Source organism: Periplaneta americana, chromosome 9, assembly GCF_040183065.1.
Source record: "Periplaneta americana isolate PAMFEO1 chromosome 9, P.americana_PAMFEO1_priV1, whole genome shotgun sequence".
NCBI lineage: Eukaryota > Metazoa > Arthropoda > Insecta > Blattodea > Blattidae > Periplaneta > Periplaneta americana.
In genome coordinates this window covers 8439873-8465659 of record NC_091125.1, presented here as the reverse complement: position 1 = coordinate 8465659, position 25787 = coordinate 8439873, and the positions used below count along the sequence as shown (strand labels likewise).

The 25787-nt window shown below is 34.5% G+C and overlaps 1 protein-coding gene across 3 annotated transcripts in view; it reads left to right on the top strand.

The window, feature by feature from the left end:
* The window catches only part of Cht6 (Chitinase 6), a 572389-nt gene extending 549971 nt beyond the window's left edge, over window positions 1-22418 (top strand). For 2 of the 3 annotated variants that reach the window (XM_069834392.1, XM_069834390.1), the window contains exon 18: window positions 20502-22418. In XM_069834392.1, the coding sequence (XP_069690493.1) occupies window positions 20502-21031 (530 nt within the window). In that variant the 3' untranslated portion in view covers window positions 21032-22418. Of the gene's footprint in view, window positions 1-19818; window positions 19875-20501 lie in introns of all 3 variants that reach the window. The other variant, XM_069834391.1, reaches the window with a different exon arrangement.
* Window positions 22419-25787: the final 3369 nt, after the last annotated feature.

The window sequence follows — 25787 nt, the reverse complement described above, 5'->3', positions numbered from 1 at the left end:
GTTGATATTGACAAATTGATCAGTTGTGTATTTATTCGTCATATGTTATGTGATCACAAGAGCCAATCACAACACAACGAATTTATACTATCTTCGGGATGAGGAACGGGTTTAATTTTGTACGTATTTAAGTTATATAAACCTTGAACTTGGCAACTGATACTTTCTATATATCTTCTCTCATTAAGTGGATGCATAGAATATCTTCTACTGATAAATCAAAATGTTCGCTTCCCGCGTTCTCGTTGCTCCGATATGAACACTTGATTCTTTGATAATACCAAAGCGTCGCTAGGTCATTGCTTTTATCGTTTATCGTTGCTCCAACGTGTACCTACCCTAACAAGAATATCCTCTTTCTAAGGGTACGTACACGTTAGAGCGACGATAAACGATAAAAGAAGCAGCGATACTATATCAGAGAGATACATTGTTACATGTGTAATACATGCATTGTTATTGAGGTGTGCATATTGGAGTAACGATAAAACCGAAGATACACGATAAAAGCGACGAAAAAGAAAAACTGCATTTTCTTCGCTCTTGTCGTTCATATGATCTCTGATTAAGATAATTTATTTATTTATTTATTTATTTATTTATTTATTTATTTATTTATTTATTTATTTATTTATTTATTTATTTATTTATTTACTTATTTACTTATTTATTTATTTATCTATCTATCTATCTATCTATCTATCTATCTATCTATCTATCTATCTATCTATCTATCTATCTATCTATCTATCTATCTATCTATCTATCTATCTATCTATCTATCTATCTATCTATCTATCTATCTATCTACCTATCTGTCTGTCTGTCTGTCTGTCTGTCTGTCTAGTTATTTATTTATTTATTTATCAGCAAACTTGCTATACAGACCACTTCTAAATTATGGAATATCACATACAGAATATCATGCTGAGGTTTGCTCCAATGGCTCCTCTAAGTAATTTAAATTAGTTAATAAGATAATATTAATATGTATAATTATCGGTGGTTGTCAATATATCCGAATATTAATCGATTTATTATTATTTCGGCATATTAAATTAATTATTGTAGATATTGGCAAATTGATCAGTTGTGTATTTATTGGTCATATGTTATATGATCACAAGAACCATTCACAACACAACGAATTTATACTATCTTTGGAATGAGAAACGGGTTTAATTTTGTACGTATTTAAGTTATATTAACCTTGAACTTGGCAGCTGATACTCTCTATATATCTTCTCTCATTAAGGGGATGTATAGAATATCTTCTACTGATAAATAAAAATGTTCGCTTCCCGCGTTCACGTTGCTCCGATATGAACACTTGATTCTTTGATAACACCAAAGCGTCGCTAGATCATCTCTTACCGTTTATCGTTGCTCCAACGTGTACGTACCCTAACTCGTTGTTCGTAACACTTCGTGAATCTCCGTCGATAGCGAATATTGCATACCTCGCACAAAGAGTTTGTAGCAACGAGTTAGAAAGAGAAGACTATAGAGTGGCCATGTTGTCCTGTACAGCGCTCTTTGCGGTGCCACCGCGAAATACAGCAGATCTGAGCTAAGCGCCCACCTTTGTAAAAATTCGTCTGCTTACAATGTTGTATAACGGAGGTAAGAAGTACAAAAAAAAAAACGAAGAAAAAACATGCCTGTTGTGTGTGCTGCATATAACTGCAATGTCAAAAGGAAAAAGACAACTGATATATCATATTTCATGTAAATTTTATGAAGTTAAGTCCATAGTTTTGTTAATTAGCAGGATTTTTTTTTCATGCATAAATGTGTTACAACGCCCGGCATAAACAAAATAAATGGTTCACTGGTAATGTACTTAAACTAAATACGGATAAAACAATACAATTCCGTTTCAGACCCAGTGAAAAAGAAATAGCAATACAATATTAAAACTGTATTTCGACACCGGCATCCTTTATTTCTGCTCCTTCTGTCCTTACTGCTTATACAAGAAGACGATGAGCTGTAGCTTATAAGAAGTAGGCCTATTTCGAAGACAAACGATTAATCAAATAAATGGTTCACTAGTAATAAAGTTAAACTAAATACGGATAAAACCGCTACAATTCCGTTTCAAACCTAGTATTAGCAATCAAATATTAAAATTGTATTTCGACACTCGCATCCAAAATAACGCAGAACTCTGGGGTAGGTCGTATTGTTGTTAGTATTTTGACTGGAAGGACATGAAAGAACATAATTGAGCACCCACGTGCAATAATGGGATAAGTATGAATATATTTCGTAACTACTTACCCCATTATTGTACGTGGGTGCTCAATTATACACTAATAATTATCTGTGGTGCCACAGCCCTTGAAAGGCTCAGACAGACCAGCTGGCTGTTGGCCTCACGTTCACATTTCGATAATAATTATACTTTACTGTAACAAAAAAAACTGAAAGCGTGTTTTGTCATGTTTCACCCACGTTACAAGCTTGGAGGTAAAGGTTGTTTACTACAGATAGGGCCTACTTTCATTCTATATCTTATGGTATAGTAAATAGTTTTGCAACGTGTAGAGACTGGGAAAACAATTTAATAAAATCATCTGAATCATACTCGTTCATTTTATAGGCAATCTTGCAGGTCGCATTTAAAAGAACCTAGGAATATTAACATTTTCTTCAGTATATTTGCTAGGACTTCTTGTCATACTACATGACAATTTTGGTTAGGTTATTCTTTTAAGCATTCCTCATAGGAATAGCTCAAGTGTTTTAAATTTAGCGTACATAAGTTTAGATTAAGTTCCTAGCACGTATTTGACGAAATACTAGGTTTTTCCACTTCAGTTTAATTGATTTATGCAAACGAAATTAAGAAAGCTGACGATTATAATGTCAGTTATCACCACGCCCACTTTGTTTTGGGCGCATAAGTTCATTACCGACGGTCGTTCAATTTTCTTCAAACATGGCGGCGTAATGACCACTCTATATCCTTCTCTTTCTAACTCGTTGGTTTGTAGTATTACAAACCAACGAGTTTGGTTCAAAGTGGGCGTGGTGATAACTGACATTAGAATCGTCAGCTATCTTAATTTCGTTTGAATAAATCAGTTAAACTGAAGTGGAAAAACCTAGTATTTCGACAAATATGTGCTAGGAACTTAATCTAAACTTATGTACGCTAAATTTAAAACACTTGAGCTATTCCTAGGAGGAATGCTTAAAAGAATAACCTAACCAAAATTGTCATGTAGTATGACAAGAAGTCCTAGCAAATATACTGAAGAAAATGTTAATATTCCTAGGTTCTTTTAAATGCGACCTGCAAGATTGCCTATAAAATGAAGGAATATGATTCGGATGATTTTATTAAATTGTTTTCCCAGTCTCTACACGTTGCAAAACTATTTACTATACCATAAGATATAGAATGAAAGTAGGCCCTATCTGTAGTAAACATCCTTTACCTCCAAGCTTGTAACGTGGGTGAAACATGACAAAACACGCTTTCAGTTTTTTTTTTGTTACAGTAAAGTATAATTATTATCGAAATGTGAACGTGAGGCCAACAGCCGGCTGGTCTGTCTTGAGCCTTTCAAGGGCTGTGGCACCACAGATAATTATTAGTGTATAATTGAGCACCCACGTACAATAATGGGGTAAGTAGTTACGAAATATATTCATACTTACCCCATTATTTCACGTGGGTGCTCAATTATGTTCTTTCATGTCCTTCCAGTCAAAATACTAAGAACAATACGACCTACCCCAGAGTTTTGCGTTATTTTGGATGCGAGTGTCGAAATACAATTTTAATATTTGATTGCTATTACTAGGTTTGAAACGGAATTGTAGCGGTTTTATCCGTATTTAGTTTAACTTTATTACTAGTGAACCATTTATTTGATTAATCGTTTGTCTTCGAAATAGGCCTCCTTCTTATAAGCTACAGCTCATCGTCTTCTTGTATAAGCAGTAAGGACAGAAGGAGCAGAAATAAAGGATGCCGGTGTCGAAATACAGTTTTAATATTGTATTGCTATTTGTTTTTCACTGGGTCTGAAACGGAATTGTATTGTTTTATCCGTATTTAGTTTAAGTACATTACCAGTGAACCATTTATTTTGTTTATGCCGGGCGTTGTTACACATTTATGCATGAAAAAAAGGCTGATAATTAACAAAACTATGGACTTAACTTCATAAAATTTACATGAAATATGATATATCAGTTGTCTTTTCCTTTTGACATTGCAGTTGTATGCAGCACACACAACAGGCATGTTTTTTCTTCGTTTTTTTGTACTTCTTACCTCCGTTATACAACATTGTAAGCAGACGAATTTTTACAAAGGTGGGCGCTTTGCTCAGATCTGCCGTGTTTCGCGGTGGCACCGCAAAGAGCGCTGTACAGGGCAACATGGCCACTCTATAGTCTTCTCTTTCTAACTCGTTGTTACAAACTCTTTGACCTCGCACAACGATTTGGAAAGAGAATATAGAGTGGCCAAGTTGTCCTGTACAGCGCTTTTTGCGGTGCCACGCGAAACACGGCAGATATGAACTAAGCGCCTACAGTTGTAAAAATTCGTCTGCTTACAACGTTGTGTATACGGAGGTAGGGCCACGAAAAAAAAAAAAAAACAAACAAACAAAACATGCCTGTTGTGTGTGCTGTATACAACTGCAATATCAAAAGGAAAAAGACAACTGATAAGTCTGTATCACATTTCAGGTAAATTTTATGAAGTTAAGTCCACCATAGTTTTGTCAATTAGCAGCATTTTTTTTCATGCGTAAATGTGTAACAAAGCTCGGGATACATATCGTGTGTACTACAGTATTTTTCTTTTCTTGCAGATTCTCTTAAAAAAAAGGAACTAGTGAAACAGTGGGTCATAAATATGAATTGAGACAAATTGTGTCCCTCCGAGCATAGCTTATTGTGTTCACGACACTTCTTGTGTCCTTCCTTATTGCTTATACTGTAGAAGTAGACGATGTGCTGTAGCTTATAAAAAGTAGGCCTATTTCGAAGACAAACGATATACCAAATAAATGGTTCACTAGTAATGGACTTAAACTAAATACGGATAAAACCTAGTATGCCACAATTCTGTTTCAAACCCAGTGGAAAACTAATAGCAATAAAATTTTTAAATTGTATTTCGACACTTGCATCCAAAATACCGCAGAACTCTCGAGTAGGTCGTATTATTGTTAGTATTTTAACAGTAAGGACATGAAAAAACATAATTCATGTCCAATAATGGGATAAGTGTGAATGTATTACGTAACTGCTTACCCCTTTATCGCACGTGGGTGCTCAATTATACACCTACTACTACTACTACTGCTACTGCTGCTGCTGCTGCTGCTGCTGCTGCTGCTGCTGAAGGCCCAGACAGACCAGACGGCTGTTGGCCTCACGTTCACATTTCGATAATTATGCACTACTGTAACAAAAGAAAACAACTGAAACCGTGTTTCGTCATGTTTTAAGCAAGTTACAAGCATGGAGGTAAAGATTGTTTACTACAGTTAGGGCCTACTTTTATTCTATATCTTATGGTATAATAAATAGTTCTGCAACGTGTACAGATTGGGAAAACAATTTAATAATATCATTCGAATCATACTCGTTCATTTTATAGGCAATGTTGCAGGTCGCATTTAAAAAACCTAGGCATATTACCATTTTCTTCAGTAGATATATTTGCTAGGACTTCTTCTCATGCGTACATGACAATTTTGCTTAGGTAATTCTTTTAAGCTTCTGGGAATAGCTCAAGTGTTTTAAATTTAGCGTATATAAGTTCTTTATTTTAAAATAAGTTACTAGGACTTACTTGACGAAACCCTAGGTTTTTCCACTTCAGTTTAACTGATTTATGCAAACGAAATTTTGACAGCTTCACGATTTCAATGCTTACTTATCGCCACGCCCACTCTGTTTTGGGCGCTTAAGGTAATAGTGGAGGTCGTTCAATTTTCTTCAAACATGGCGGCGCATTGGCCGCTTATAGGAAGATTTTGCGACTCAGTGGATTATAAGCCGCATTCTTCGAAGGAACAAGCTTTTCAGTTAAAGCTGATGAAATGTTATCTAGAAGCGGCCTAACAAATTTAATAGTTTTGGCCGTCTTCATCACAAATTGGCATTGCAAGAGAGGGCATCTACACAGTAACGGCTCAATTTCTGAAAACAAATTTTCTAATATATTCTTGTTTGGTATTCTCTTTCGATGATTAAGCAGCTGATCTAGAATCAATTTTGCATGAATACTACCTTCATCGGCCTCTTTCCATACATTTTCTTGTTCTTTATGTGACGGATCTCTTTCAATTAGTTGGAGTTTTTCGGTTGTTTTCGTTATCTCATCTTGCTTCTCTTGTAACACCTAATTAAGTTGTGTAATTTTCACATGCAATCTGTTAATTATTTCTTTTTATCTCCACAAAGTTGACAACGTCTGTTTGCGTCGCTTTATGATCCTTTTCAACTGGCAAGAAGGAAATGTCATTAACTGATGCTGAGCCACTCGGAACATCTTGTTCGAATAGTGAAAAACCAATATTACTAAAAGATTTGCGTTTCTTGGGTGGAGGGAGATCAGTTTTAGTAACTGTTCGTCACGGTCTTCTGATATCTGTCACTTATACCTAGGATAATGAGGGAATATTGTTGGCACTGCATTTGGTTTTAATAGTCTAAATTTCCCATTATTAGAATAATTTTCTTCTCTGAAATGTAAACTACAAACGACTGAAGATGGGGAGTTGCTTTAGGAACAAAGTCTCGGCGTGAAATCACTTTAAGCCATTTTCGCATCTTTCACTTACTTACTTATGGCTTTTAAGGAACACGGAGGTTTATTGCCGCCCTCACATAAGCCCACCATGGGTCCCTATCCTGTGCAAGATTAATCCAGTCCTTATCATCATATCCCACCGCCCTCAAATCCATTTTAATATTATCCTCCCATCTACGTCTCGGCCTTCCCAAAGGTCTTATTTCCTCTGGCCTCCCAACTAACACTCTATATGCATATCTGAATTCGCCCATACATACTGCATGCCCTGCCCAACTCAAACGTCTGGATTTAATGTTCCTAATTATGTCAGGTGAAGAATACAATGCGTGCAGTTCTGCGTTATGTAACTTCCTCCATTCTCCTCTAATTCCATTGCTCTTAGCCCCAAATATTTTTCTAAGAACTTATTCCGAAACACCCTTAATGTCTGTTCCTCTCTCAAAATGAGAGTCCAAGTTTCACAACCATACAGAACAACCGGTAATATAACTGTTTTTATAGATTCTAACTTTCCGATTTTTTGACAGCAGACAAGATGACAACAACTTCTGAACCGAATAATAAGAGGCATTCCCATATTTATTCTGCGTTTAATTTTCTCCCGAGTGTCATTTATATTTGTCACTGTTGCTCCAAGATATTTGAAATTTTGTCCACACCTGTGGAGTAACGGTTAGCGCGTCTATCCGCGAAACCAGGTGGCCCGGGTTCGATTCCCGGTCGGGGCAAGTTACCTGGTTGAGGTTTTTCCGGGGTTTTCCCTCAACCCAATATGAGCACATGGTGGGTAACTTTCGGTTTTGGACCTTGGACATTATCACCTTCATCTCATTCAGACGCTAAATAGCCTAAGAATATGTTGATAACGCGTCGTAAAATAACCTACTAAAATAAAATAAAATATTTGAATTTTTCCATCTCTTCGAAGGATACAACTCCAAATTTTATATTTCCATTTCGTACAATATTATGGTCACGAAATATAATCATCTTTCCCTGTCACTCGGAAATTGGTGGAATGATATTGCTCCTTCATTCTTCTTTTCTATTCGAAGTACACAATATTACACAACAATATGTCACTTTGAATCATATCACAATAAACTCACATACCAGTAGAAAGATCGCAATAATATTAATTATAATCGTACAAGAAACCATACACACATTCCTCAGTGAACCTTGGGAGTCAGTGCCATCTGGCGGGAATTTCATATTTTCTCGATTACAACTTTAACACAGGGATCAAAATGAATTGTCAAGGCCGGTAAAGGAGAAGCGAAGCGAGCACATCAAGTCGGCCGTGGTAGCATATTAACTTTAGTACAGATAGGCCACATATGGCTGTGTGGCAGCTGGCGCCATTTGGGCTGAGCTTCCTCAAGACGCCATTGTGAAGACGCTCGACCAATGATCACGTTATGTGTTTGTTACAAGTATTATCTTTTATCTCTGTATTTTGTGAATCAAAATGAGCAATCATAAAAACTCTGCCGTCTAAACGTGCTAAATATTGGCCACAACAATTCAAACTGATATTTCATGCTTTCCCGAAGATAAGGAAAATAGAAAGTTATGGGTTTTAAAGGTACAAAATTTCAGTAACATTAAGGCCCACACAGGAATACAAGGCAACGAATTAGCATATCGTCTGGCTAAAGAAGCAGTAAGAAATCAAGAAAGCTATAATTTCCTGCAATGAAATTCCTAAATCGACAATTGCAAGGGAAATAAAAGAAGAAAGTAAAGAAAGGTGGCAACAAGAATGGAATACATTCATTAAGGAAAGATTAACCAATTCATTTTCCCCGGCATAAATCAGAGATTAACAATGAACAGGGTGCGAATTAACGGAGGGGGATAGGGAGATTTTCCCCCCTGTTGGAAAGTTATCCCCCTCATATAAATTCATATTAACATCCCTGCCAGGGATAACTTCTATCTCCCCTCACAAAATATAATTGTTTTAATATGAGTATACTTTATAAAGCACAATATAAATTAAGCTATATATATATATATATATATATATATATATATATATATATATATATATATATATATATATGTAGATGTATTATCATGACCGGCAAGCTGACAATAATCAATAACTTAGGAATTACATACATGCACACATACATACATACATACATACATACATACATACATACATACATACATACATACATACATACATACATACATACATACATACATACATACATACATACATACTTGAGAAAGTTCCTGTAAATGAAAGTGATGTGTCCAAGGAACTTGGTAAGAAACTCAAAAGGTTGAAATAATCTTGTTCAAAGAGTATTATCCTTACTGATTCAAACTGAATAAAGTTTGTCCATTTCGTTCTTATTTTTCTGTTCTTCACAATTATATTTCTAGCATTTTGAGTACCTCATATGTAGTTTTTGTTAATATAATGAGAAAATTCAAATATTCATAACTGATATTAGTTTTGCAAAATTTCACGTGGTGTGAAAATTTAACTCAAAATGTTGACCACTTTCGAATTTCAGATATTTTGTTTCGGAGCTCACGGTTTCTTATACTATTTCCTTAATTTTCTTGAGCCAACTCTGTCCTAAGTGAAATTTACACTCTGCACTCTTGACACTGGAAAAATTAACTTTGGCAGCATTGTGTGATGCTATTTCGTAGTCTAACAAAAACTTAGAAATTTTTAACTGCTGTTCACATATTTTGTAAAAAACAAAACACACTTTTTAAATATCTAAAAGAGAATTTGTTTCAACAAGTTCGCTAAAATGCTTTGGGCTTATATTGAAACAATGTTAGTTCTCTTTAACTACTGTACAAAAAATAAAATGCGCTACTATACACTACCACAAAAACGAAGTGAAGGCATGTAGTGCTTTGCCTACGAGATAGGTAGGCTACGAGGCATCAGTGAGTTCTATAGAGCTCACTGGGTAGCATACACTGTATAGCGTTGCGAAACTAAGCATGTTAAATTTTTTTGTGTCTACATTAGAAGAAGCGCAATGAAGTGTTCTAACGGTAAAATGAGGCGATATGATCTTCTGCTAGAAAAAGTGACATTTCATGTTTACACATGAGCATAATAAGCAATACGTGGTGTGAAAGATAAAACTCAAAATGTTTTCTTTTTCAACGGTACTGGCATTTCATTATTGCTCATGTGCATTCAAACTGTTATTATAAGCAGGACGAATAGAGGAAATAGTGTACGCACTCTGTAAGTTTACACTGATGAGCCGCAACGCGGCGCTGCTACTGCTATGAGCGTGACTCGGAACGAGTTCACAATACTTGTTACGCTGAATGTCCTTTTTAAAAGCAAATTTCTTCTATTTGACCCGGCTATTCGTAACTTAAGAAATAGCTTTATAGTCCCTTAGTCATAATTAATAGACTTCTATCAGGTAATACTATTATGAACGTTCGTAACAGAAAACACAATGAGATTTGAAACGTTGTAAATTCAGCATTTAAATAATCTTTTCGTAACAAGTTGCGAATTCAGTGACAGAAAACAAAACCTACAAAATGTTAGTATATAAAGAGTTGAATGATATTTTACGTACCTATAAATGATTAAATTACTCACCATGATTAGTTGCCTGCTTCTAATTTGAGTATAAGTTGTATAAGAATTTTAGCGAGAATATCACCTGTAGCGTTTCTGCTAGCGTAAATAGCAATTGGTTGAATCCAATCTAGCATAAATGCATAAACATGAATACTAATGCATGATTTGCTAATTGTTTATTTTGGAAATGAGATCTCCAAAACCAACAAATGTCCACTTTAAGGGAATAATTATTAAATTGAATTTCTTCTCTGAGTTTGACCTCATTGAATATTACCATTTCATATATTTCATCATTTCGGTAAATTAGGAAAAATGTGAGGTACAGCTCCTGGTTGTAATTTTCAACTCACTCGCGGTATTTCTGTCTTATGACTTTTTATAATAAAACAGACATGATTTTATAATAATGTATTCGGAAAAATGCACATCACAAATACGGTTATATACCGAAAGCTGCCTATTTTTCCGAGGAATCGCTCTGGCCCATTTCCCAAACTCATCTTTTTCTTTGGGAGATGAAATGAAATGTCTTGTTACACTATTTCTACTGTATTCCGGTCTACAATCCGGAACAAAACAGTACGGCATTTCTGTAATTATTTTCTAAACCACCACACAATATTATTTTGTCATTGATTAATTCAAAGCGCAAGAAATTGAAGACATCTATGTAACCCTCAACAACAAACACATTAACAACCCCTAGCACCTTTCATCATTACACGCGCGAGAAGTGTATTTTCGAGGTGTCTGACTTCAGACAACCAATAGATCCTAGCGATCGAAGCGGGATTACTTGTCAGGTCCACCACCGACAATGGGAAAGCATAGAAGTGCGTACACTATTTCTTCTATTCGTCCTGTTATAAACAATGTAACAAAGTTTTTTATCTTATTATATCATAATCAATTTTGAAAAAAAAAATTCCACCTCCTCCAGAAGCAAATTCTGTCTGCGTCATTGATAAATAATAGAATAATTACGCAAATGTTATGTAAATTTACATAAGTTCGTGTATGAGACACTCATCTCTTCTATAGACTACTAAATACACTGAAAATCAAAGAAATAACAGCTCATTTTAAAATTAAGATATTTTTAAATGTATGTATATGTATATATATATATATATATATATATACACACACACACACACTAACCATTGGACTTGTATAGTTTACAATAATTATTATTTAAGATGGTGTGTGCTTTTTTATTCTTCTAACTAATGGCTTCATTATAATTCTTTTTTTTTTTAATCGGCACTTCCTTTCAATTATTATGATTAAAAATACATTCATTGCCAATTGGACTCAACACGCATGAGTTGTATTACCATAGTCTTTTCCATGATTATTGTTCAGCTGTAAATTGCAGCATAAACGAAGGACGAATTGCTTTTTTTTTTTCTTTCCCCAAAGGTCCTTTAAAATTATAGGCATACTGATTTACGCATAGCATATGTTATTAACGCGGTTATGCTTCGGGTTATTATCTTTTAATTTCGTTTAATTTTTAGGATATATTCTGTTATAATGATTTCTGACGTAAAAAATGCTTATAAATAGTTGGCGAGAGGACCTACTAAAAATGATAACATATTTGAATGCAAATTGCCGTGTATACACGGAACACCTCGAGAACAACCATTTTATGAATTCCAATAACAAATCATTAATTAAAACTACTGTAACCGAGTTTTTCATGGTTTTCCTCAGACACAATGACAAATATCGGATTGGAAATTTACATACTATGATCAAGCACAGTCTTACTCATCGGTATCAAACATATGAAATCAAAATTTAAACTAGTTACATGAACTCAAGCCATTTAACACACGACAAGATAAACTCAGTCTCAACTTATTGTTAACGGCCTACTGGCATACGGTACCCAAAGACTGAATGATATGTTTTATATACTAACTCGGCTATTTATGTTCTCAAAACATGACTTATACAAATTTGTATTTTGTCAGAAACACGCCAAATAACTTTTCTTTTTCCTCAGACTGATAGTAACACTTGTGGCAGAATTGGTTTAACTTACTCGGAGTTCTCCCCAACTTAAGCATCAAGTCATTTTCAGTGTTGCCAAGTCAGCGGTTTTGTAGCTAAATCTGGTGTTGTCAGGACTATGGTCAGCTACAGAATTTTACTGTCAGTGGATAGCTATTTATTTGGTGTTTTTTGATGATTCCGGCAGAGGGAGATGATATTCTTAAGTTTTTTTCTGTAAAAATGTTATATTGTTTTATATGTACTTGCGGACAACAGTGTTAGTTAATCATAAACCAGAGTTTAGTATAGGCTATTAACTCGATTTGGTATAACCATATCCATTTCCTGCCTCATCCATTGTTGATGTACAAATAAGATATGCCGCATTCGTTACACTCTTAATCTAATGTATGCATTGTTTTTGTAAATGAAGTGATGTATTTAATCATAAGGAATAGATAATGAACTGAATTATTATTTTAGTTTATGATATATTATTTAATTTATCATTCCAACTGAATTATTATTTTAGTTTATGGTATATTATTTAATTTATCGTTCCACATTATAGTTTACATAACACAGACACCAGATCATTGTTGGCAGGTACGTCTCCAGCTCAGTGTGAAATCAGATTTCGAACCGACTGGTATAATGTGGTTGTGAATGTGATTATTTTCGAAGTGTCCGGTATATTCTTGATTTACTTTTTCAATTTTGAAGAAATATGCCGTGTAAAACTCCAACGCACAAAAGTTTAGAGATGTGTGAAAAAAAAACATTATGTGTTGAAAGATTGGGTGGAAGAAGTTGCCGGTGATAGTTCGAAAGCTCCGTGTAAAAGGTGCAAGGTGATATTGAAAGCAAAATATTCAGATTTAATTGGCCATGCTGATAGGAATAAACACAGAAAGAGTAGCGAATGTTTTTTTCTGTTGGTCGGCAACAGTTGCTGAGATACTGTGGCGGAATATTTAAGTTTGTGAAGTGGATAAATGTTTCCAACACTACAAGCTTCTGGGCAGAGGTGAGTGTTATTTCAGTTTCCAGAGGATTAGAAATATTAGAATTTTTTAAATTTCAAATCTCATTGTGGTTCATTCCATATTTTAGGTTGCAATTTTCAGTGATGCATATGTGGTGACAATGCCTTCAAAGCGATACTGGCATTTTCTTTCCTTATCCTAGATGCAGAGCTTGAGAGACTATTTAGATGAATCTTGCGAAAGATAAGCACAGGAATAGGATGGAAAATCCCATGGTAAATGCAATTTTGATCATTCGAGCAGGACTGAAAAGACTTGCAAAACGTTGTTGCAGTTATGTATTGCCCCAAGATGTACCTATTTAAGGAAATAGGTAACTTAAATTAATAATAATAATAATAATAATAATAATAATAATAATAATAATAATAATAATAATAATAATTTTCAAAATTATCTCATATCTTTCTATTATCTAACATTATTTGTAATATATTAACATTCTATGTATTTTAGTTTAAGTTTGCTACACAGTTTGTAGTTTACTGTTTAATTAATAGTTAATAGTATTTTACGGTTTAATTCATAAGCAACTCTTGTATACACGTAACTTTTATCTAAATCAAATTATTGTATAATTTGTAGCTTGTGAATTCATACATAGGCCTATGTATGTGTACGTTTTGCTGGTTGAGTGGAAGAGAAGGCCTTACGGCCTTAACTCTGCTAGTTAAAATAAATAATAATAATAATAATAATAATAATAATAATAATACCGGTAATAATAATTTTCAAAATTATCTCGTAATATCTTTCTATTAGTCTAACTAACATTATTTGTAACATAGGCTATTAACATTCTATGTATTTTAGTTTAATTCTGCTACACAGTTTGTAGTTTACTGTTTAATTAATAGTTAATAGTATTTTACGGATTAATTCATAAGTAACTCTTGTATACACGTAACTTTTATCTAAATCAAATTGCTGTACTTATAATTTGTGGTTTGTGAATTCATACATAGCTTATGTATGTGTACGTTTTGCTGGTTCAGTGGAAGAGAAGGCCTCACGGCCTTAACTCTGCTAGTTAAAATAAATAATAATAATAATAATAATAATAATAATAGTAATAATAATAATTTTCAAAATTATCTCGTAATATCTTTCTATTATGTAACATTATCTAACATTATTTGTAATAGGCCTATATTAACATTCTATGCATTTTAGTTTAATTCTGCTACACAGTTTGTAGTTTACTGTTTAATTAATAGTTAATAGTATTTTACGGTTTAATTCATAAGTAACTCTTGTATACACATAACTTTTATCTAAATCAAATTGTTGTATAATTTGTAGTTTGTGAATTCATACATATGTACGAGTATGTGTACGTTTTGCTGGTTGAGTGGAAGAGAAGGCCTCACGGCCTTAACTCTGCTAGTTAAAATAAATAAATAATAATAATAATAATAATAATAATAATAATTTTAAAACAGTATCTTATCACAAAAATATTTTCACAATAAACACGACACGAGTTTCCTTCTGTTTAGGTACAATGGCTGCATATAAGTCGGGTAATGGAGGACATCATCTCGCGAGTTGCAGGGCTGTACAGTACATCATCCCTCCTGTACGATGATGAAGACGAATTTACATAGAACATAGAGTCCCATTACTTTATAAACATTTTCCGTAATTTAGTGTATATTTATATAAAATTCTCCCAGTCCTAAAACTGTACAGTCGGCCTCGGTAGCATACTTGGTATAGCGCTGGCCTTCTATGCTCGAGGTTGCGGGTTCGACTCCGGTCCAGGTCTGGCATTTAAGTGTGTTTAATTGCGACAGGCTCATGTCAGTAGATTTACTGGCATGTAAAAGAACTCCTGCGGAACAAAATTCCGGCACACCGGCGACGCTGATATAACCTCTGCAGTTGCGAGCGTCTTTAATTAAACCATAATTTAAAAATTTTAAAATTGTATATATTATATATTTATAAAACAATTATATTACCGGTTGTTCTGTATGATTGTGAAACTTGGACTCTCACTTTGCGAGAGGAAGAGAAATGAAGGGTATTTGAGAATAAGATTCTTAGGAAAATATTTTGGGCTAAGAGGGATGAAATTACAGGAAAATGGAGAAAGTTACACAACGCAGAACTGCACGCTTTGTATTCTTATTTGACATAATAGGAACATTAAATCCAGACATTTGAGACGGGCAGGGCATGTAATACGTATAGGTCAATCCAGAAATGCATATAGAGTGTTAGTTGGGAGACTGGAGAAGGAAAAAGACCTTTGGGGAGGCCGAGACGTAGATGGGAGGATAATATTAAAATGGATTTGAGGGAGGTGGGATATGATGATAGAGACTGGAATAATCTTGCACAGGATAGGGACCGATGGCGGGCTTATTTGAGGGCGGCAATGAACCTGCCAGTTATTTAAAAGCCATTTGTAAGTAAGTAAAACTGTATATGCCTATATACAGTAGTTTGTATTCCAAATTTGGAAGTGATGTGTTAAGAAAAATCTGGAGTTTTCTAAACTACAATTTAGCATTTTTTTTAAGCTTGTGCAGCGGTAAATAGAATTCCGAGTTGACAACACTGGTCATTTCATCCGATCTGAAATTCATAGTATTCCTCGATCGCCAAATGATATCGCACGGAGAGATGATTGAGTTACCTGCTCGACACATGAATACTTATCGAACTTTAGTGTAGTCAGCTGATGTGAGTTGGAAATGTGGTCTACGTAAAAGTTCTCGTAGAATAACGTAATTTTAGGGTTCGCCCTCCACCTTCAGGGTAGTATAACAGACAATTAAGTACAAATTAATGTAGGTATATGGAAATAATTCTTAATAGCAGCGAGAAGTATTCTTTGAAAGTCGACCATAATCATTTTACCCTTACAAATTGCAGATATTTAATTATTTTCCAAAGTACACGAAAGAGTCTCCGACTTCTAAGCTGTAGTGGGGTTGTCACCTTCGCTAATTAAAACGAGCAACTGAAATATGTATATATTTTATTTTTACGCTCCTTCTTCGTAATTAGAATCGGAATCAAATAATTAATCAGTTATAATACTTCTGAAACGAATTATAGTGCACAAACAGAAATATAAAATATTAATATCAGAAGATGTTAGCGAAATGCTGTGAGGAAGAGAAGGGAAACTCTTCGGCTGAATGGATCGACGACTATGCGAGATTGTGCATCATGTATAGAGATCACTGTACTTCAATCTTCAACTATTCCATAAATGAAAATTAACTCTATATTATATCTACAGTATTAAAGAAAAACCGAGTAAGTCCACTTTCGGTCGAAAACGAATTAAATCCACCGACCATTCCCTTATGATCCAGATCCACAGTCTGTAAAAGGGGTAAGTGATCGTGCAAAAAATAAACGTGTTATTAAATGCTGAATTTGTTGTATGCACTTGTACGTGTATGTCGACTTAATTGATTTTGATCAAAGGAAACGGGGGAAAAATATAGTAATAGGTAATTCTATTTACATTGTTCTGACCCTCTATGATACGTATTTGTTCTAGTTGATACAAGTCTACTTGCATGGTTTACCAAGCGATAAACCAAATATTACATATTGAATTACATGAAAATAAAAATGTAATATTATCATAACAACCTTATAATAATCCGAGGCACGAAGCCCACGAAGGACCATGACCGATCAGCCGGTTGCTGGCCTCACGTACACATGCCGAAGCAGAGGTGGATGATCATGAAACCAGAATGGAAGTATCATGTGGTTAGCACGATGATCCTCCCAACCATTATAGCTGGCTTTCGTGACCGGATTTCGCTACCTATCGTAGTTCTCCAAATGCATCACGATGATGGGTGGGCACTGGTCCCATACACTGGTCGAACTTTCTTGAGAAAATTTACAACCTTATGTGAGAGAATGATAACAATGCACGACGTATTATTAATATTAAAATCATCCACGAAGCTAATTACAAATGTTCGTAATTTTGTTCTTCGGAGTTTCATTGTTGAACTAATTTTATTAACAAGCATGTTGATTGGCCTTGCATTTTCAAGCTGGAACGAGTTTATCTGCAGTTCTTTGCATTTTCCTTGCTAAAATTGAAGATGATTGATGTCAAACATGCTTAGTCGTGGGCAATGTTTAGTATACTTAGCAAAACGAACATTTAATGAAAATTTGTGTTCTTTTCATGAAGTCAACAGGAAAGGAAAACATGAGCACCAATTATTAATAAACCGAAGACACACAGAGTTCAGGGAGAGGGCGAAAAGAAATTAACAGAATGTGCTTGTAAGTACAGTCTCATATTGGAAGGCAAAAGTCATCCGTCTTAAGGAAGTATTCCTGTTGATAAGATCCTGTTTTTCTTTGCTTCTCTTTCTATAAAACCTGTAGTCTCTCCTAATGTCCGGCAAAAGCATTCTCTTCACAATGGATGGAATGGCAGCTCCCTCAAATAAAAAGTGCGAAAAAGATCTTATCCTGTCTTTTCCAAGCTATGAAAGTCACTACTGTCGCAAGAGGACAACAAAAAATTTCTTTCTTCAGACTTGAGAATTAGTAAGATATACGATTTGTATAATTGAATCGGGCATTGCAGAAACAGCACATGCCACTATGTGTGGCGTATTGACATGTGCTGTTTCTGCAATCCCCGTTTCAATTAAATATTGTACAAATCCCTGTGTCCTTTCCGATTTATACAAAATCCTTTCACCGACTTTTAATAAGTCTACATAAGATACTTGTCACAGTTGTGATTTAAATAATAGGAAAATCAGTATATTGTTTGGAGACGCTAAGGAAAAAGTCATCAAAGAAAAATCTCTTCAAAGGACGTTATGCCCACCATATGGCTGCAAAGGAAACTCATAGCGGAAAGACACATGACAAAGAGGCAGCTCATTTTTACAAAAGAAAGGAATCTATGCCTTTGACCTTCAACAGTGTTTTCCTACGCCTTTTCTGTCACTTCAGTATCGTTCTACAAATGACAGCTATGGACTTTCAACCTAATCGTTCATGGCTTGAAAACCAACAAAGCTACGTGTTTCATGTGGGACGAAAGTGTTTCTGGTAGGGGTGGAAATCAAATTGCTTCTTGTATATGCCAATTCATTTTGAAATTGCCAGAAAATAATTAATCTGTGGTATTTTATTCAGACTGTTTTGGAGAGCAAAACAGGAACAGAATTTTAGCTTCTATGTTCTCATGTTATGCAGCCAGTGACCACAGATTCCTGAATTCCTGATAAGTGGACATACTCACATGGAATGTGATACAGATCATGCATTGATTGAAAAGGAAAAGAAGAAAACCGGGATGAAGATTAATCATCCGAATGATTGGAACCTGTTAGTGAGGTCATGCAGGCGGAAAAATCTCTTCGAAGTATCCTTTATGAAAATAAGACTTTTCTGGATTTTTCTTCCCTTCATAAGACAACAGACCTATATGAAATTAAGAAGATGAATACGGAAGGAAATAAATGTCTTTGGCATACAACACTTTGGCTGAAGTATGTTAAACACCCAATAAGTAGCACTTTCTTCAAAGACACCTTAAATGAAAATACAAATTTTCGAGAACTGTCTCTTCGAAGATGTGAGAGAAACACTTTCCCAACTTCTGTACCACTAATCCATGAGGGTCCAATACCTGTAAGCAAAGAAAAGAAGAAAGACCTTCTGGAACTCCTTCCTGTCATTGACAGCGTACCGGTATCTCATAATTTTTGTAAGAATCCTTCTGTTAACGACATTACTACAAATGATACTGATCTCGAAGAAGCTGATGCTGATGCTTGAAAGGAACTTTCAGAATTCCAATTAGTTATTTTTTTACACGTAATATGGAATATTTACTGTAAAACTATTATTTTGTGCAGTTTAGATTTTTTTAATAAATTACTCAGTGATAAACTAAAAAAATCCACACTGAAAAACAGAGCAAGTCTCATTCATGCAAAAAAAGAATTGGGAAAATCCGTGTAAGTTAATTTGTGGCCTAATGGTACAGAATATTGTATTGTAAGTTGTATCCCAGTGAAAGAAGGCAACAAGACAATCATTTTCTCAAAATTCTATTTTTATGTATCAATATCCTGATTTTAGGGTTGGCTTTGAACTTCATTTAGTTCTCCCGTAAAATTTTAATTTACGTCCTTACCCGATTTTTCCTAAATGCTGTAGATAAAGTTTTCTGTTGCATCATATAAGTTTACTATAAGCATGTTCCATCTCCAGATATTAACAGTATTATCAAACATTGCTGCAAAATTCAACGTTTGCTTTTTCTCTCTGAATGCCTTTCTACGAATATTACCTTCAAGTTTTTCTAAATGTATCTTTATTCATCTGTTTGTTATGTTGCTTCTGCATTTGTTTTTTCTCCACAGCAACCCCTCCACATGAAAACTGACTCTAAAATCATGGGCTGAAAACAAACGATCTGGTAATATTTATTCTTTGACTGTATAACTATTCTTGTTCTTGTATTCTTCTGGTTAATATGCTTCATTACTTGGCGTGGGTTTAGACCTTTTCATGCACAGATTCGTAAAAAAAACTGAGCTCAATCACTTGTAGTTAGTTGTAGTTTGCGGTAGATGTGTCGAGGTTTGGCTGTGACCATCACCAACTAACCATAATTCGTATGACAGAACTTGGTGGATGGGACAGCAGCTAACAAATGGGTAGTGTTGCTGTAGAATTGTTATTATGATAGTGCTCTTTACCTCTCTGATGGTGGGCTGCAATCAAAATCAATTTTGTGCTTCAAATATAATTAATTGTGCTCTCAGTTCCATATACCGTCCATTGCAAGAGCATTAATTTAGATTGTGTTATTAGCAGAAATATTATAACATTTCTCTACAACACCCAAATGATGTAGGAGAATACTAGTTAAATTTTTTACGGCGATAAATTATTTTGTTGTCCAATTTTTTCATAAAAATTCATTGACAGACTGACAGACAAACTCTATAATCCATATGGTCAATTTCAGGATTTAATACACACACAATTGAAAGTGATAGATATTAGAATATGTAACGAAGAGGATGCCATATATTTTCAGGTGCACCACCAAAATTATTACATCCAGCAGAAATCATAAGCTCAACGCCAGCGATCTCTCCCTCGCTTCCTCGAAGAGGATCGACGGTATTCGTCGGCGAGCAGTTACCCCTGCCAAAATCGACCCCGTCTCTAGCATCTCCGCGACGTCTGCCTGGCAGTGTGTCGCTCAGACCCCGGCCTTTCTCAAAGACGACGCCAACTCCACTTTCTACAAGTAGTCCTCGTGCCAGGACTGTTCGACCCAAACTGCCGCCTGTTATCGATTACGAGTACTACGACGATGAAGACGTTGGCATCTTGGACACGGCACCAGTGGCGGGCAAAGTAAAGATCCACTCTGATGGCTATATCGAGTGTTTAGATCGTGGAAATTTCCCACACCCATTTTCTTGTAAAAAATTCATCTCATGTGCAAAGATGGAAAATGGGAATCTTCTAGGCTGGGAATACACATGTCCCAGACAGTTATCATTTGATCCTATCGGTGGTATTTGCAACTGGTCAGCAGGGTTGGGATGTAAAGAATGAACTTCTGAAATGCAACAGTACGAGTTCCGTAAACGCTGACTGTTCCAAAATGTAATATCGATATTTACTGTTGTTTTGTAAACAAGGAATTGTTTCCAGTCTTATTGTGAGTTGAACAAATATTTATGAACAAGAATCATTATTTTTCACCCATTCCTTACTTAATTTCTTTCTCACAGAACTAAAAATTTGTAAATAAGTCAAATTAACCGATTTATGTACGATTCTTACTTTTTGTTCACAATGTCCATTACTAATTGTACAACTCAATTCTATGACTACATGGTAAAGATATGACTCGTTTTCTTTACCACCAGTTCCAAAACAGCAGATTCATCTCTTTAAACACCAAGGGATTTCCCTGTAGTTGAGGTCAGAGAGAGCTATGTACAGTACCACTATGCCCTCAACACTCCCTATACCCATGTATCAATGGTGTTCGGCCACCACCATTATTATATTGTGATCTGCAACACATATACCACTGTTACAAACAGAAAGATGTTTTCAGAGATCTTTTTTAGTCTATTGAATGATCTCTAAAACTGAACCTGTTATATCTCCAAAGTAGAGTAATCGTTGTATGTAACAACTCTACATATGATTTGTGTTGCAAGTGGGCATTACTCTGGATAGTAAGACCGTTATTTATTGGGATATAAGATGGAGACTTTGAAAATGTGACAACTGAACAAGATTTATTTTCTTGTTTTACCCTTAAGATGTGGTGTGGATAAGCAAATGCGTTCTTTATGTTAAAACTTAATACCGGTATTTAAGAACTACAGTTAAAAAATAATTGTTATAGTTCGGTTTATATTTTGAAAGTGTGAAAGTACAGAGACAATGTTGACATAAGATGACGGTTTTTAAATATTTTGACAACTTTACACATATTTCCCTAACTTTCCATTAATCAAATAACATTGTGAATAAGTGAAACGGAAGTAGGATCATGCTGTACATAGTATGTGTTCGTTGGAGCAACTTCCATCGACTGATGTACCTAATGAGTTGTATCCAGATCATTCAGACTGACTGTTCGTTCTGCATAGAGGCAATTTTTAAAACAAAATGAGGTATTTTACTGTCTTAATCTGAAGAATCTTATGCGCTCAATGAACATATAGTACACGTCAGGTGTGTGATTTAGGAATACATTAGGAATTCTCAGAAAAATTAAAAATTGAAGTCACATGTATTCGTAATAAGCAATAGTAACTCACTTGATGGATAGTTTGCAAATCGCATATCCATAGACCTTATAAAATGAATGCTTTGTATTTATTAAATAAATTCTGACGAGAGTGAGAGTGTGTGTGAGATGGTTTGTTGCTCTGTATATTTTTGTATGAAGTTAAATGAAATAAAAATTGTTACAAAACAATTGTGTACTGTTCTTGCACATCTCGAAGTTATGACATGTAATTTTCAAGTAACTTTAATTACACGAATGTATAATTATATACCGTCCATCGAGTTAGCTCTGTTGTAGCGTGTCTCCCTCCAGACTGCAGATCTCGGCGGGGTCAAAAATGTTCATATAAAATTTGTACCTCGGGACTAGGAGAGATGGCGTTGCACAACTTCTAATCATTAGATTGTGCACCAATATGCCTGGGTTAAATCTCAAATCTCTTTGCAGTGTATATGAAGAGAAGGTGTATGTCACTGTTGACAGTGATTCGTCCGTCGGATGGGGACGTTAAGCCTGGGGGGCCCCCTAGGTGCTATTTGAAAGGAGTAGGCTATGTGCCGGCACCGAATTTACTCTTTTCCCTTCCTCTTCATCATCATCACTCATTCCATACACTACACTTACACGAACATTTACACATACACTCACCCTAGAACAAGACATAACACTCCACAGATACACATGTACAGCGTGGCCAGCCCAAGAGGTGTACAAATAGAAAATGGGCCACAGTGCTGCCATCTATCCATAATATGCGGAACCCGAATCACGTAAAGTAAAGTGGATACATACACACAATTATATACCTACACTTGAAGAAATAAAAGATTACAGTATTCAGTTACAATCTGTATATGATTAATTTTAACTGGTAATGAAATTACGAGAAAACGACTGAAAGGATTTTAATGAATGACCCCTCACTTTCAAACATGTAACCCAAAGATATACGGAAAAATACTAGTTTTCAGTGAAATGTCAATTTTCCTACATAATTCTCCTATTTTCCAAAAACCATCTTTTGTCAGTTTTGAGAATTAATGGCTTTTCAGAATAAACCAGAACACACACTACAATAAATAATAACGCATGAAGGCCATGACCTGCAGGATTGGCGACATATTGAGAGCTCAGATGGCTCAGTTCTCTGACATTATGCCAATAGCCTATGTCGATCTTAATTTGTATATTTTTTTTTCTATATTGGTTATTAACAACTTCAAGACTAACTAAAAAGAATTTACAGGTCTGATTCGTGTGTAATTTTCTGAGTGCAGCTGTGTATTGGATATAAAAAACTACAAAACTTAAGAATATTTTGACATTTTACCATTAAAATTGAATATTATTACAGTTAATGACATAATGTCAGTATTTCTCACTAATTATTCATGTTAATACTATATTGATGATATGAAAGTGAAGCCTTTTGGGGTTATATAAGTAGACGTAGAGAATATCTTAAATCAGATCTTCATTTCTACAATGTACTGTGTAACGGCTATGTATACATACTAAAATCTACAAAACTTATGGAAGATAACAATTTTGTTACTAGAAATGAAATATTTTTTATAGTTATTAATCACGTGGTGTGGTTTTTTTTCGTACTTTTAATGGAGGTGTGGTGTTTATACGTAAGTAACGAGTCTATCGAAAAATCAACTATTTCGGATAATTTTTGAAATGATGTTCATCCTCACGAGAAAAAATCTTTCCCGGTGCCATAAAGTCGATTTGGAAACAAACACACCCTTTTCCCACATACCAGAGGAAGGTAATGTGCATTTTGATGTCAACTTAAAATGATCTGGAGCATGGCCTCCTATACGCCAAGGACTTAAAATGACCTGGAGCATAACATTCTATACGCCAAGGATATTGAAACACGAACATGACTATACACATTGTTGTGATAGACTGGAATGATAAAATGCCACGCAGCCGATTAAGGTTATTGTAGAATAGAAAAATTGCTGCCTGGTTTGAACTTGAGATTTTTATGGATGAAAATAAATATATAAATAACAAATTCCAACAGATTCTTCTAGTTAAAAAATGTTAAATTCATGTGTCTGCACACATATCTATCAAAAGTTTCATGGTCATATGCAAAGAAACGTAAGTTTGTTAGTGCATGACTTACAAATGGGAAAATCGTTCGTTTCAGGAGACAAAAACGCGATTTTTATAAACGTTTCTAAGGCCTATAAATTCCAACAAATTGTGCTAATTCTTTTAGAAAGTGTTAAATACGTGTAGTTACAAAAGTATATATCATAGGTTTCGATTTCCGACGCAAAGAAAAAATCTGTAAAATTTTACTTTGCGAGATTTTTATGGACGAAAACGTCTATAAAAATTACAAATTACAACAGATTCTTCTAATTCCTTTAAAAAAGTTAAATTCATGTGTCTACAAACATTGACACTAGGACGTTCACAGTAGGACCTCTTGTAGGCAACATTTTTTACAATATAATATTCTTGCTATTTATGGTTTATATATTTTTAATGTTTTACAACTAATTTATAAAAATCTGTCTGATTTTCATCAAAATTGTGACTTCCATACCTACGATAGTCGTAACAAAAATAGTTTATCTATTGCAGCAGACCATCTTACAAACACTAGTAGAACCTATACGGTCTTTGGTATCAAAATCTACAATAGTTTATAAATGAATACAATATAATATTTTATTACTCAGTCAATGACAAATCAATGTAAAAATAATGACTTATATTATATAGTCATTAAGTTTATATACATAAATTACAAAATTGCAAACGTTTTCGCCTATTCAGGCATCCTCAGGCACAGTTATACAATATCTCAATGTCAAATACGTAGCTATTGGTGGTGAGTACTATTTAAAATTAATGATGTAGAGAACATCTCCATTATTAAAATGTAATATTACAGGTAGTAAACTTAAATAATGTTAAAAAAATGTTAAAAACCACGTAGCGTTGTAATTAAACTTCATAATGTGTGGAACTCTTGTTCAGTCCAATGAGTGGTGAATATGTCTGAAATATATAAATAATACGAATAAAAATGGGAACTATCAAATGCAAATTGTAATCGGATTGTACAACCTCTAACCCCGTCACTACGCAATATCCTTACGCGTAGTTGTTTACACGAATACACACTTCCCCCACGTCATACCAGTTACAGTCCTAATAGCAGCAGGTCGTCTCACGTCTACGTAAGTACGTCCATAATTTAGCCCTCCAATTAATTTTTCAAATTCTTCTAAAATTGATATTAATTATTATTTCATTACAGATAATTTACACTAAACATAGGATGTTTATAGTGATCCATACAGTTGCTGAACTATGCAGTTGTCACATTTCAAAACGACGTGAGTACTTTTAGATGTCCAATCCGATTACAATTTGCATTTGATAGTTCCCATTTTTATTCGTATTATTTGTATATTTCAGACATATTCACCACTCATTGGACTGAACAAGAGTTCCACACATTATGAAGTTTAATTACAACGCTACGTGGTTTTTAACATTTTTTAACATTATTTATTACGT